Source organism: Coffea arabica, chromosome 2c (assembly GCF_036785885.1).
Source record: "Coffea arabica cultivar ET-39 chromosome 2c, Coffea Arabica ET-39 HiFi, whole genome shotgun sequence".
NCBI lineage: Eukaryota > Viridiplantae > Streptophyta > Magnoliopsida > Gentianales > Rubiaceae > Coffea > Coffea arabica.
Window position 1 is genome coordinate 6,055,041 of NC_092312.1, and position 15,620 is coordinate 6,070,660.

The window sequence follows — 15,620 nt, forward strand, 5'->3', positions numbered from 1 at the left end:
CGCAAAGAGCGAAATGAGAATTAGTCCAAATCATGTTACATTTAAATTTTGTTGGTTCAATTTTTTCACCTTTATTTGTTCACCATTTTATTTTTTTCAATAATATCAGCACCGTGCGTAGCACGGGTATTCACACTAGTACACTAGTATTCAGTCAGACCATCAGATCCTTGATATATCCGAAAAAATCCAAATAGAGCACAGTTAATGACTTATCATCAGCTAATTTCGTCAAAAAAGTTAAAAGATAAAACAAAAAAGAGCTGCTCCTTTGCATCTACGTAGTTACTGGTAGTTACTGATAGATGATTTGGAAAGTAAAAGAGGCAACCGCTCCATCAAAATGCTGAGGCCCCCAGCTCCCGACATTTACTAGTTTACTCTTTTCAACCTTTTAATACTAATTTATTCTTCATCATCAATAGATAAAGCACAATTAAATAAAACCCATTCTACTAAATCCATGTCCCATTTCTTCAGCAGTTTGACAGATCATTAGGGTTGTTTTTTTTTCCATTTTCATTTTTCCTTCTGAGCAACATTTCATGCCTCAGCCCATGGGAATGTTCTGCAAATTTTAAAGCAATTTCCTTTTGTTATCTGCCTTGGGAATCCAACCATTTTGTTTTAAAGATCCAATCTTTCAGATAATAAACTGTTCGTCCTCTGCATATTATTGGAGAAGGATTGAGAAAGAAGGGTAGAGGAGGGATGAAGGATTTGTTTGGGAGCCCAGGAAAGGTGAGTGGGCTGTTGTTGAGGATGGGACAGTGTTTTTTTGCTGCTGCTTCTCTTGGGGTTATGGCCTCTGCTTCTGGTTTTTCAACTGCAACTGCCTTCTGGTATATATAACCAATTCAATTTTGTCTGTTAGGAAGGGTTCATTACTTTTTTGTTAGGAAGAGTTCCTTCGTTTGGCTTCAAAGCATGTAAAGGCGTTCTGTTTTGATCCGTATTTAGGCAAAATAGACTGACTAGATATCGCGCTTTGTTTTATGCAAGTATGCTTTAATTGTTGCTCAGAAAAGGATGGGTTTGGTTTGTCAAGGGATTCCATCTATACTTTGAGGGCGTTTGCAGTGTTGAAATTGAGATTGAAGCTAAGTCCTATAATTGCTTGAATAGATGGTGAATCTTTCAATACTTAAAAACAAGTTGTTTACAGGAAATGAGGAGAAGCTTAGCCACATTTTGAGTATGGTCAATCGTCAAAATGGAGCCAACAATCTTCAGATATATATTTTCTTGCTTTCTGGATTTGCCTAAAACTTCTGGGACCGACGAGGTGGTTGTGGAGGAATTATGAGGATGTGGATGGATTGGCATTGTAAATTTTTTGCACGTGCCTGTGCTGATAGATCAATTTGTTTTCCTACAGTACCATATAAAACCACTTTTGGTTATTCTATTTAACTAGTATATGTTTCTTTGATGCTAGAAATGAGTAAACTTTATGATGCTGAGCATTTAATTGATAGCATAGCAATTGTATTGACTATGTTGAGGTATTTGTGTGAATTTCAATTGCCGAGAAAAAGCTTTTACCAAGGCTGGAGTACTATGTTGAGTCATGCACAGTGAACTAGAGTTGCATTATATGGACTGGAGATCATTATGTTGGGTTTTTACTCAAATTCTTTGATTAGGTCAAAATTTTTGTCATAGCAATTGAGTATACACAGGCATGGATATATCTGCTACGTCAAGTTTCAAGTGCTTAGCTGCAATTCTCATTCCATATCCAGAGTTTGAATGCAACTTGTAGTTATTTTTTATCAACAACATTGATTCTAGAGAAGGAACATAGATTAAAATGCATGTTAAAATTCTTACGGATACTGGATTGAGAATCAAGTAGGCTGTTGCTTGGAAGGTTTTGCAAAATGGCTCAAGCCTTTTTCTTTCTCTTGGACATCGTTTTTGAATAATATGTTTTTCCAGCTTTAGCTTATTCTTCTTCAGAATGCCTTTAAATGTCCGTTGCAGTTACTCAGTGACAATGCATTTGTTCTTGAATTGAATATCTGTGGACATAGACTAATTGTGGGCATAAACAAATCATTTTGCCATTCTGCAGCATGCTCTAATATTGATATTCTAAATGGCACCAAACTTTTAATCGCAAGGTTTTGTTCATGCTCTAATTGCTCACCCTTGAATCAGCTACTTGATAGCATCTATGGGGCTTCAGCTTTTGTGGAGTTTTGGACTTGCCTGCTTTGATGTTCATGCCTTGAGGTTAAAGAGAGACTTGCATAATCACATATTCGTCAGCTTGTTTGTTGTTGGCGATTGGGTAATTATCTAATTTCTCCTCCTAATAATGATCATCTTGATTCAATACCAAGCTTTCAAAGCAGTTTCTGAAATATGCTCCAATAACGAATATTAACTCATTGTTATACTCTGGCTGCTACTTGCATCTGACAATCAATGAAAGCAGCAACTTTAGTTGACGCAATTCCTTTGGAAGATTAGCAAAAATCATGTTTTGGTTGTTTTAAAACTGTTCAGCATTTTGAAATTCGTATACATATTTTTTAACTGTATTATACAGCATCAACTGTTAATGGACTGTTACAATGAGAGATTGAAACTTTTCAGTTTGAGAGACCAGAAATACAGTTTTACAAGAGTAAAAAGAACTCATGAGATCAGCAGGCACTTGGTCCAGCATTTGTATATAAAATTTATTCAGGATTCAGTAGAATGCAATACTCTTGTTTACTTAATTATTACTGCACACATTCTTTTGCTTGGTATACATAATACTTCTGGCGGTACCTGTAACAAATTTCAACCTGTAGGCACTAGGTTGGAGCTTTTAGTATCAGAATCTGAGAGCTCCGTTTGGTCATACAAGGACATCTGAGGTTAAAGACTTCATATATAAGCTCTAAGGCAGTTGTAAGTTGGATTTTTATGTCAAATTAGTATTATGTCATCACTGGAGTGCACAACGGTACTACTGCAAATAATAAATTCTTCACTAGCTTGATGGATATGAGTACCAATCTTGAGCTAAGGCTTCTGTCTTTTACATAAAAGAAATTGCTGCCTACAGTTCACTGATGATTCTAGAGTACTTACAATGTGGGATTCTCATGAACATAGCTAGTTGCTAGATTTCTTAGTTCAGAATGTTTCTTCTAATCAATTCCATCACCAATTCTTCCTTGAACCAATTGTGACAAAAGCTTGGTTAAATGAAAATATTGAGATATTTTAGCCAATATGCTGCTTTGTAGTTCTCTTGAAATGTCAGATCTTTCATGTTTGTATAAGAAACTGTACACAAACCTCTTAAAACAAGCAGTCATCAATGCTATCTTGAATCGATCTACGTTGCCCCCAAAAGTAACGGCTGTTTCTTTGTAATTGTGATGAGTTTATTGTTTTTAGGACGCAGATGTTCTGTACTTTCTTTCACTTCTGAGGTTTTGTCAAACTTCTAGTGTAACATCTGATTCGTAATGCAGGTTACTGCAACTCTGTCACTTGCAGCTTCATGCTCATCAGCAGGCGTAATTGTTCTTCTTATCAAAGACACAACTATTTGCAGAACCGAGACCAAACTATCCTGTGATATGTTTCAGATATCTGTAGGATTGGCTTTTGTTTCATGGTTTCTCCTTGCAATATCCTCCTACGTCATGTTTTTGCTTGCTGCTTCAGCTTGACTCCTTTGTCACTCTTTGCCACAGCCACATGCCAGCGCAATTTTTCTGCTTGTAAATATAATTTTGACACAGCTTATAGAAAATAGCTCATCTCTTTTTCTCTGTCAATGGCTTGCTTCTTGATTCTTGTTTGGAGCTTGATGGTCCTTCGCTTTGGAATCTGGGTCCCTCCATTTCTCCATCGAGTGGGTGGAAACAGGGGGTTTGACTTATTGAATAAATCTGGATGAGCTAGAAATATGATCAAGTTGATCGGGTTCTTTCCCACAGCAGCGCTGTTTCTCCCCGAATTTTAAGTGGATTCAGCATGTACTTGTTTTTGCAGTTCACACAGAGGCAATGCATATTTGTAGACGATAATGCTTCTTCGTTAGTTTAGTACATGTATGAAGGGCCGTGCCGGACCCAGAATTGTTAAATAGCTGTAAATCTTTGAATCCTGGCAACGAGGACCAAATTCCTGTTTCCTGAACTGTGCCCATCTCCTGAACTAGATACCCCGAGATCTTAATTCCAATTCGGAGGTCATCTGTGTAGTGTGCGGAGTTGGCAGTTGCTTTTTGAAGCTTAGCTTCACTAATGTGGCAGTCATCGTTAACCTTCAATCATCAATTAAGGGCTAAACGCCAACTAATTAATCACATAAATGTGCTGTTTTTTTTTATCAAGCAATGTATTTTGTGCTGATTTTATAGAAGAGATGTAAACTGCTGCGTGACTTGAGGCGAAAATGATGCCTAGCATTCACATTTCAATAATTCTCTACACGAACAAACAAGCATGCCCCTCTTAAGATGTCTGCTATAATGGTTGATGGAGTGAATGTGACTTCCATTCTTCAGGCACACCCTCGCTGTCAAACAAACATTCCAGTTGCTCTTCCACCCCACATACTTACTACTGAATTCAACGGCAATTGTGGATGTATGGAGTGAAATCAGACCAGAAATCATGAATATCAAGCTCTATATCAATTTTAGGATTCAATTTGCCTAATCACAGTTAGTGTCAACGTAGGAACTCGGAAGCATGAGAAGAGAGAGTAAAAGAAGCAATAGCCCATTTACAGGTCATGATGTAGATGGTATCAAAGAAATCAGAGCTCCAGCTGCAGATGTTGGTACTATTTTTTTTTTATCACAACGATAGAATTCAAATAAGCTAATCTAGTCTAATCTAGGGAGAGGGGGGGATTCGATGGAGTCTATGTGAGTAGAGACTCCATCAAAGATAGCCAATTAAAACCGCCACATACAGTGACAATTACCACATATAGTGGCAGATGTTGGTACTAAAAGGTGTAGAATTGAGAGTAATATGGTCCCCGCACTACAAAAGCCACTAACATTATTCTTGTGTTATTCAGTGTTTTATATTTTTAAACAAGAATTAACTAATGCATACCCACCCGAATGATTCATAAAATACCCCATTTCTCATCCCCCTCTTTATTGGCCGAAAGTGGGGCAGGAACGGTTCATGGCTAAAATTTGGCTTAAAAAAATTATACGGTCCAGATCTCATTTTATACCTCATTTTTAACAACATGTGTGAGATCCACAAAATTTTATTCTAAAATTATACGTTATTGAAAGTAAGTTACACCATGTACGAACAGAGCTATGCCTTCAGAAACTGTTGCCGTCCTGCCCCTGGTCCTTATAGGCCTGGCCATCCTTGAAAGGGATGGGGACATAAAGTTGAGGAGTCAATATCAAGTTCCGATAAGAATCCTAAAGTGTCCTTGCTGAATCTGCTTTATCCATATCTCATGTCAAGACCACCGACAAAATCGGTAAGTGAATGAAATCATGAAAACAGAAGGGTTCATGCATTGCCCTTCTAATTATCAACAAGCAGATGGACATTATTTAGTCCAGCAGGCTAAATATTGATAGTAATGCTCGGAAATGCAGCTCCTGCGGATTACTACATGCATTGCCCTTTTACAAAGTGCATATACCTGTTAGAGCAGGAAACAGAAAATATTCCCTGCCTTAACTCCTGGATGACAAACTACGGTACACACAATGCTAGCATCTTATTGAAAGTTTAACGGGAAGCTAAAATTACATTTCGTTCTTCAACAACCAATAATTTATTTCTATATACAGAAAATATTACATATTTCACACCAGTGACCTATACTTGTATCCTTTCACAACAGACATCAACCTTGCACCAAATTGCTCAAGTCACTCAAACTTGCTCAGGCTAAATTTTACATTTGAAGAGGAGCCAAAAAAAAGGGGGGGAAAGAACACACATAAATATGAGAAATATGAAGTCTCTATCACCTAGAGCTAGCAACAAAGTTTCACATAACAATCTCTGGCTTCAAGATGCTTGATTTAATCTCCTTGTGGGGCAAAACTACACCCCCGTTGCTGTAGATTTCATCACAAACATGAACATCTTCTCCCAAAATGGTCATGTTCTCCACACGAGCCCACTGCCCAACTGTCGAGTGCCAGCCAATGATACTGCTTGAGATGCAGGCATGTTTCTTGATGCGAACTCCACGCATTACCGTGCAGCGTGAGAGTCTAACACCTGCCTCAACCACACATCCAGGGCCAATTGCAACATCGGGTCCAATCAAGCAACCCTCTCCTATTTTGGCACTCTCATGCACAAGAACATTTCCAACAATATGAGTTCCAGAAGCCAATTTTGAGGCATCTTTCTTCCTCAAGGAATCCAGATACAACCGCAAGCCAGTGATGTAATCCCTCGGCTGTCCAATGTCCATCCAGAACCCAGGCAAAACCATAGCATAAAGCATTTTCTCTGCTGCAATTTTTGGGAAAACCTCTTTCTCAATTGAAGTGGGCCTTAATTTAATTCGATCAAGAACAGAAGGGTTCAGAAGGTAAATGCCAGCATTAATTTTGTTGCCAACAAATAGTTTGGGCTTCTCCACAAACCTCTCCACCTGTCCAGTGGCTTCTTCCAAGACAACAACCCCATATTTTGAAGGTTCATCCACCTGTGTGGTTCATTGAACTCAGAAATCGGAAAATCCAATAGTGATCCAGACATGCAAATCCAGGAAAAGTTTAAGTAGCAGAACTTTACCTTAGTTACCATAATGGAAGCCTCACCCCCATGCGATTTGTGGAATTCAATCATCTCTTTGAGTGGATATTCACTGATAACATCACTGTTCAGAACAAAAAATGGCTCGCCAGAACCATCTGCCAGCTTGTCCCTAGCCAAAGCAAGGGGGCCTGCAGTTCCAAGTGGCTCAGTCTCTTGTGAGCATGTGATCCTGATCCCAAGCTTTGCTTCGAAGTCTTTCAGGAAATTCAGCATCACCTATGACAAGAAGTCTCGTTCAGTTTAGTGCTTCCTTAGTAAATGTATCATAAAATTCAAAAATGACAGAGGCCTTCTAGTATTTTACTTCTGGCTGGTAGTTGATTGCAAGAACCACTTCAGTCACTCCAATAGCCTTAAGAGCCTCAATCTGAAATCACCAAGACTGACATGATTAACATGCAGGCCTACACTAACTTAAAAATCTGCATTGTGAACATGCAGCACATGCATGCATAGATAGCAGTTGTGTTTGATATCTGAACAAAGAGTTTGAAATCACATGTTCTACATCTGATCACAGAAACCAGGCTATGATGTAGCATGCTTAGGCTTCAAAACAGCCAAATCAGAGTGAAACCTGAAATATACTTGACGGCTTTGAAGCGGAACTGATGCTGGAAGTTTATATGCATCAACATAATCAACAACAATACAAATGCAAAAATGAATTTTCAAGTGACATACCTGATGCAAGATCATTGGTTTATTAGCAAAATCCACTAGTGGCTTAGGGACACTTAGTGTCAGTGGCCTCAAACGAGTCCCAAAGCCTCCAACAAGAATAAGTGCCTTCATCCTGAAATGATATGCTCCTGGTTATCGTGTTATGTGAACAGAGAACTATGCAAGGAAGAGAAGAAAAACTCATTCAAAAGTGAATCCACTCCCATCAATATATATCAATGCCAAAGGAGAGAAGCATGCACGAGCAAAGAACTGCATATTGACATGTGTATACAAAAAGCAATATCAAATTTCTCATTTTGACCTCCAAGAGTAAAGTTGTCGGTGCTTCACAACAGTTTATATGTCAAGATTGACACGAAGCACAAATTGGAAGAGTAAGGAACATGGACCTGATGGGGCAGGCTAGGAAGTAGCATCAAGATTTTAACTCACAGTTTGAGATAGAGACAAATATTTTTACACGCGTCGCATAACGAATTAAAGTGCTTTCGAGAGCAAGGAAAATCAATCCAAAGGTTCGGCTGGAAAAGGAAACAAAACTCCAGCTATATCACAGGCTGGAGCCTTAAATTGTGATGACAAACAGCTGAACTTTAGCTGATATAAGATTGACAGACTGCATCAAGGTCCAGTTGTATGTCAAATGAAAGGGTCACAATAAGTCACATATCAGCAGAAAATACTCAGTGTCTATAAAAAAATATACTTTGGTGCTCGGTAAGCAATTAACTCCTAATATAGAAAGCCAGCAACTTTTTGATTTAGAAGTTACTTGAAATGCATGCTGCAAGGGAAAAGGTTGTGTAGTGTGTATCTAATCCTCCTTTTTCACCAGCTTTAACCAAATAAGAAAAGAAAAATCATCACTAACCTGGAAGCAATGACCAGAGTTGATTAAGTTACATGGAAGGATGGATTAACTGCTCTTGAACTTAATTTCTTTCTAGATAATGAGTGATCTACTTCTGTAACAGGATATTGGACTCGATACAACCTTACTAATTCATTACTAGGGAATTAACACACATGTATTCTGCAATGTTTTCGGCTAAAGTGGACAACTTAGATGGGTTTAAAAAAAAATAGAGAAATACACTTGGGTGATTCACTAACGTTATGTTCTACCTCCATACACTCCAAGATAACAAATCAAAAGCAAAATAATTCCGTAAGCAGATAAATAAGCGCGACTAGAAAAATACACCAGAAAACTCAACACCACAACTAAACACAATGTCATGATATCAGATCCAAAGCCCCAATGGATAATTAGTACTGAACAAATACATTAATTAGTTCTTTACAAAGACATTTGATCAAGGAACAATGAACATGCCAAGGATAATTATTCAAAAAAAAAAAAAAACCCAGCTTGTATAGCTCAAATGAACCAAATATTGGAACAATTCACACCGACATTGTAAGAGTGGTCAAGAGGATCAAAGCAAAATAAGAAAAGCAAAAGGACAGGTGCTAACATAAGGAACGACAAAACAAGTATGGATCCAACAACAATTCTAAGAGAAAGCTCGCGTTGGATTGATTTGGAACGACAGCCGGGGAAAATTTACCTGAGACTATACGAATTGGAAATGGAGAGAAAAGCGAGTTAGAAAGCGAGCTGACTCGGAAGGAAGTTTCTTCCGCTTCTGGGTTGAGCAATAATAAAATCAAATCCCTTCCTCTCAAGTAATACATCTCCTAATTCATCCACAAGAATATATAAGATAGTACTGTAGCGGGATAATCAATTAATTACACATGTGATGTGGAAACTATAGATACAGCTTTTTTGTATGTATACACAACTAACCACCCACGGATTTCAATTTCCTATTTCTCTTTTTACTGCTCCAAGAAACCGGTTCGCGTCCATACGGGTATGCTATGGTTACCCTTTTTTTTTTTCTTTCTTTCTTTCTTTCGTGGGAAGTTCAATTGTACTACTAGTATTTGTTTAGTAGTTGTACTTTGTTGAGGATTATTTATTTGCTATTTAGTTTTAGTAGTGCAAGTAGGTTTTGTACTTGCCTGTGTCGTAGTATAATACAAATTCATATATTCTTTTAAAACATAGGTGTGGCAGGGGCGGGGGTAGGGAAGAAAATAATGGAGGGTATGGGTTGCACCCTGTAATTTGCCTTGTTGGCAAAATGGCCTACTCTAGATTTGATGCGGTTTATAATATGATGCTTTCCTGGACTAACTGAAACAATGGCCGGTCTGGCCCGTCCATCTCAATCTCTAAGCGGAGGGGGCTCCATCTGAAAGGTTTGCTGACAATGTTGGTACTTTTCTCTTCTTTTTTTGTTTTTGTTTTTGGTAATTCTATTTTTAGGGAAATATAGGTAGAGCTGTTAAGTCAATCGAGTAGTTCGAAAGCTCGTTAGAGCTTGACTCGTTAAGACTCGATCTCGGCTCGTTAATTTTGGTTAACGAGTTGAGCTCGAGCTCGAAACATGCTCGTTTAGTTAACGAGCCGAGTAAGCTCGGCTTGTTTGATACTCGAGTAACTCGTTAGAACTCGTTAATGAATGACATATTTGTTATTTTAGAAATCAAAATTATAAAAATTAAAAATTATAGGTTTTTATTAAAGTTAATTTGCACGAACTCGAGCCACATATATATTTAACGAGCCAAGTTCGAATACATTTTAAAGCTCGTTTTCCTAACGAGCTCGAGTCGAGCTCGGCTCGAATTAAACTCGAGTCGAGCTCGATAACCAAATACTAGGCTCGACTCGGCTCGATTAACGGCTCTAAATATAGGAACCGGCACAACTAATACTAACTTGCGAGTTCCTAGTCTCGCTTGCATCAATTCTTTCTAAATTGAATCATAATAACTTTTGACACCATCAATCACAGTAGCTGTTACTTATCCTACATGAATAATACGTAATAGTTTTAAAAATTTTACAAAATTGATGTAGCACGACCTTTTGTTTACATAAAGGTGAGGGCACCCTTACGGCTAATCTTTTAGGTGAGTAAAGTGGTACAAGATTGTGAGGGATCCAATATCCATAATTATATCGGATAATTTCAGAAACCTCTCATGAGATTTGTAACAATTGCAGTCGCTTCTCTTGAGATTTGAAAAGTTACACCTACCTCTTTTAGTGCTATGAAAAGACTGTGACGGACGTTCACAAATTTTAAGTGAAAAATGAGTTTAAAAAGAAAATTAAACATCATTTTTAGTAGTATTTCTTAAATATAAATTTCAAACGTCATTTAATCTAGCACATTATACTTCATTTCCAATTTTTTTGATTAGATTTTTTAATCAATTTACTAAAAGTCCACCAACCAATTAGGAAAGCATTTGTTAAAATTAGTATTTTCAAAATTACTCAACCAGAGAAAAAAAAATGTCCAAAGTACCGAAAGATGATGCTTTCAAAACATGGCTTGAATTTTCTTCCAAAAAACTAAATTGAGATCTTCACTTAACGAATAGTAGTGGTAGTTGACTTTTTCAGCATTTAATTGTTTTGCATATATTGGATATTAGGTGGATTTTTTTTATTTACGTCACCGATTGTTACCAAGACATACTTTTTTCTTCTAAGGAAGATCTTTGTAATTTTTCAAATCTCAAGAAAAATAGTTGCAATGTTAGAAACCTCAAAGGGAGATTTTTGAGATTATCCCTATTTATATGTTGGAAGATATTCCAACATGAATTTATCTAATTTAAGTAAACCCTTTTATCTAATGTTAAACAAAAAAACCAAGTAGTTGTATGAGAAGCATTGCATTATGAATCACAGACCTCATTAGCCAAGTAGTCGGCAAGTTAATTTCAATCTTTAGGAAAAACATTGCCAAAATTAAGTTCTCGTTCTTGGTCAGTATTTTTTGTTTCGCTGAACAGTTTAATATATAGTGATGACGGAATCTTGAAAGCGTCCTCGCAACGTCCGTAGAAGTTCAAACACTGAAAGGACAGTTTAAGTAATGCAAAGATTTCAGAAGCGCGAACTACTGAAAATTGGGCAACTCAATTTTCTCACGACACGAAACAGTTGGGCGATGCGAAGTCATCTCTCAAGATAAGTCATTTCACTTTTTCTTATAGGTAATTGAACATCAAAATAATAATTGACACCGAAAATGATTGCATTAAAAAATAAAAAATGATTCTGTTGGGTCGATTCCTTGCTGACGAGCCGGAAAACGACGTCGAGTATTAAGAACCATTGTAAAGAGCAACAGGCTGATTACTTGTCCTCGTTTGTTCAATTAATGACGTGCAATGTGCTTTGTATATGTGTAGTTTAGTTCCCCTACAAGGTGCTAATTAATAATCTCGGTATGTTTTGTAAAAGGGGAAACAATATTCAGCTAAGTCGTTTGAAAGAATTATTAATGTTTTATTACTCTTACCTCTTTTTCCTTTATATTATTACTACTTTTTTTTTTGTATTTCAAATTAACAAAGCCCAAAACTAGAAACTATTCAAAAATAACATCCGGTAGTTTAGTATTTTTTATCCTTTTTTTTTTGTTAATCGTCACTTTATTTATATAATTCTACTCTATCATAACGTAAGGGGAGGACTAACTAGACTTACGGGGAGTTGATGGTTACTGATGGAGGTATTGGAGAATGTTTTAGAGATTCACTACACACCATCTGAATGTTTTAGAGAATTCTTGACTTCTCACCCCATCAAGCCTTAAAGGACTTGGTAGTTTACTTGGGATGGTGGTTAGTTTAGTGTTGTTGATCGTTGAACCAAAGTTTGGAGCTTTTAGGCTGAGCAATACCAATTTTTTTTGGCGTACATAATTAATTGCAACGGATCAAATCTACATATTTATTGATTTATTTATTTTAGATATTTAACATGATTTGCAATTATTTCTTAGTGGGGGAGGAGGGAGGATTGAAGAGAGGGCCGTGTTAGTGTCGTCATCCCACCCCATGTTTCGAATCCTGACATGGACATTAATTTGCTTTGGATTCTCTGGAAATGATTAAATCTATGCATGGCCCAGCCGTCCTCATGCTAACCCTGAATTCCCAGCTTTTCCTTCCCACAAGAACACTTCCATTTTTGGGTTTTTTGAGAGCTAAAATACAGCGTAGAAAACTTGAAGGATCGAGATTCCCAATCACAGACGGACGGCTGAGTCCAAGGTTTCATTTCATTTATTCATGTTAAAAACACAGACTAACAAAATGCATGACGGCGTTGACATTTCATTTCACGTCTCCTTTGAATGAAGAACAAGTCAATTACCCTCCTCCATATTCCCAGAGCAAAGCGGGTTTTTTTTTTTTTTACTTTTTTTATGCCCACCAGACGCAATTTATCAAGCCGCTGGTTGGTTTTGGTTTGCACCAATTCAATATGTTCGGTTGCGGCGTCCACGATATCCAGACGCGTAGGAAACGGCGGCCACTGCTCATGCAGATTGCAGATTGCAGATTGCAGGTGCTCTTAACGTTTCTCTTGCTGGCAAAACTTTAGGCGGATTAAGTACTTCTTCTAACCTTAGCTAGCATCCTCACTAATGAATGTTTGTCTGTTATGCTATGGGTCGATTCAGAACCAAAAATTTTCTTCAAAAGACAAAAGAAATGAAGAAGGGCTCTGTTCCTGAATAAATAAAGAAATGACACCAAAAAAATAATAAGAATTCATGGAGAAAATGAATCACATGGCAAGCACGTCATCCGGGCCGAAAGTTCCTGGGAAAGAAACTTTAGAGTGGGAGATACATATGAAGAAGAGGGAGAAAAAGAACAACAGCCAACCCCAATCTTTGCAGTAAAGCAGTATATTATGCAGTTTTGGCAGCTGCATATACTTCATTGGACATGCTAATTGAGCTTCACTGATAACGACTCCTGTCGACTAATATATGCTCATCTCCCATTGTGTAAAACGTTCGGTATTTTTTCTTTCCAATTGTATATCCTTCTTTTATTAGATAACGTTGAAGTCAATAATAATGTCTTGGGCTTTAAAGAAGTAAAGAAAAATATTACTAGAAATTAGTTACAAGTTAATTGTAATTATTCAAAGTTTCTAGTAAAGGCAAATTGGCATTTTAAATGATAATGATAGTTTATAGTCTGACACCATGAACAGGTAAATTTTGATTTTTCCCTTTTGGGCACGATTCAATTAAGCTAGATAGATTATCTTTATTTTTTTTTTAAAATCCCTTTTGATTTTCTCTTTTCTTTTTAGAGGAGCTTTTTTTTTTTTTTTTTTTTTTTTTTAACCAAGGCCATCGTCTAATACAAGCTTAGGGAACACGTTAGTGGCCGAAGTGGTCTTCGTCTGGAAAAAATTGTAAGTCATCGCATCTACCAAACTACTCAGCCGTTTTCCTCACGGAAATATGTACAAAATACGAAGCTTCTCAGAAATGGTCCACCCTTTGTAATTACCATTTTCCTGAGGAGATTGTCTGTGAATTTTGTTATATAGTGAGTGTTGTTGCGCTGTCACAGTCTTAAATCAGTTTGATGAATGAAACTACTGTTTAAGGTTTGTAGTTTGTTGGTAGTCAAAATAGAAGAAGTGCATAGTTTATAGATTACGAATTTTCGCACAAAAATTATGAAATGTTTTTTCAAGACATTATTATTTTTTTGATTACGTTCTTTTCGTATATACAATCATATCATTACAGTATTATATATAAATTCCAAAAGTTTACTATCCAAACGAGTGCTCTTAGCCATTCCTATTGTGCTTTCAAATGTCATTGATAATCGGTGTGTTTGGATTATATATTATTTTCACTTTATTTACACATACTGATTTGTTTGCATCATCAACATATTTTTCAATCATTTTTTTTATTGCACATACATCACATCAGAAAAGTATTACAGTATGTTTTGTACAAAATTATCTCAAATAATCTACTATCCAAACACACTCAATTTTGATTTTGTCTCTGTCTCAAATGTTTATACTCCACCGGAGGATGGCGTACTGATTGAAAATTTTTGAGGCTTGCGAGGCCAACTCATTAAGTGAATTAATAATTATCCACGAGAAACTGCTTATGTCTACTTCTAAATATATTTGTCCGTAAAAGCCCTTGGCATTTCCTTCCAACAACATTATGTGCAAACCTGCCATCAAATTCATTGGATGCTTGAAGCTTCAGCCACAAGAACACAGGCTGTATTCACTGCTCGGTCAGTCGCGTTTGCTTCTCCAGCAGCTCCCTTTTTTGGTTTCCTTCAATGATGAAGTAGTGCAGATTCGGGACATCACTTTGGAGGTTGGAGCTGGAGTAGCAGGCAAGTCATATGTCAATCAAAACGGAGATGCAGTTCAGTTTGGTTTGGTGGGGCTTTGGTCAAACTGCACCTTGTTCAATCATGGGCCTTATTCTACACCAGAGAATATTCCAAAAACAAAAAAAAAAAGAGGTTGAGCTTAGGAGTCCTTCCAATTGTTCAAATGCTTTTTTTTTTTTTTTAGTCTTTGTTTATCGACTAATCAACTAGTTAGTGATTGCTGCCTTTCACCTTCATTCTAGAACGCTACTCTTTGGTAATGAAAACAAACTTGTAAATTGTAAAGCAGCTTTTCACCTTCTTGACTCAATGAACTAACATGCTTTCACAATTCCCATGTTCTCGAACTTTTTACGATGCACATTTTGTCATCATCATCTCCTTATAGTTATTGTATTTTTAAATTATAAACTTTTCATTTTTAATGCAATAGTATTTACTATTTCAGTCCATTCTTCGTGCTGAATTAAAGTTTTATAAATGAAAAAAAAGTACGTACGACTAAATGAAGGAAAGACAAACAGAGATAAAATTCGTCGGCCCATGACGATTGATACTGCATTGAATCAAATCCAACGACATCCAAAACTGATGCAAACCAAATTTCCCCAGCCACTTTGATCAGTTGAGTGGCAGTTGTCCTGGGCCAATTGTGTGTTCTCCAATGGCGGCCTTTCACAGGCCGGCCCAGGCTCTCCAACAATAAGCCCACCCGTTTAACAAGTTGGGCTTTTCGACCGTCTGGTCCTCGAGTCCCCGCATCCTGCAGAAGGCAGGTCAACAACGCTTAGAGGAAACAAGCTCCCAATTCCTATAGGTATCTTTACCACAACCAAATTGCCTTCTTTAGAATGGGAGTACTCTCGAACG

General features: G+C 37.1%; 2 protein-coding genes across 4 annotated transcripts; one reads left to right on the forward strand and one right to left on the reverse strand.

Annotated features, from left to right (window-relative positions):
• Window positions 1–357: 357 nt before the first annotated feature.
• On the forward strand, window positions 358–4,152 carry LOC140034960 (CASP-like protein 5B1). The gene is made up of 3 exons (XM_072073890.1): window positions 358–842; window positions 2,164–2,296; window positions 3,480–4,152. Exons 1-3 carry the CDS (start codon window positions 712–714, stop codon window positions 3,678–3,680), a joined length of 465 nt encoding a protein of 154 aa, XP_071929991.1. The 5' UTR covers window positions 358–711; the 3' UTR covers window positions 3,681–4,152.
• Window positions 4,153–5,702: 1,550 nt separating this feature from the next.
• On the reverse strand, window positions 5,703–9,237 carry LOC113725425 (mannose-1-phosphate guanylyltransferase 1-like). 3 transcript variants are annotated; one of them, XM_072073891.1, is made up of 5 exons: window positions 9,041–9,237; window positions 7,467–7,578; window positions 7,087–7,149; window positions 6,759–6,998; window positions 5,703–6,669 (listed from the first exon to the last, which is right to left on the reverse strand). In XM_072073891.1, exons 2-5 carry the CDS (start codon window positions 7,575–7,577, stop codon window positions 5,998–6,000), a joined length of 1,086 nt encoding a protein of 361 aa, XP_071929992.1. In that variant the 5' UTR covers window position 7,578; window positions 9,041–9,237; the 3' UTR covers window positions 5,703–5,997. The 3 variants fall into 3 exon arrangements, with proteins under 3 accessions (XP_071929992.1, XP_071929993.1, XP_071929994.1); XM_072073892.1 differs by having other exon boundaries at window positions 7,467–7,622; window positions 9,041–9,180; XM_072073893.1 differs by lacking the exon at window positions 9,041–9,237 and adding an exon at window positions 7,771–7,806.
• Between the last annotated feature and the right edge of the window lie 6,383 nt (window positions 9,238–15,620).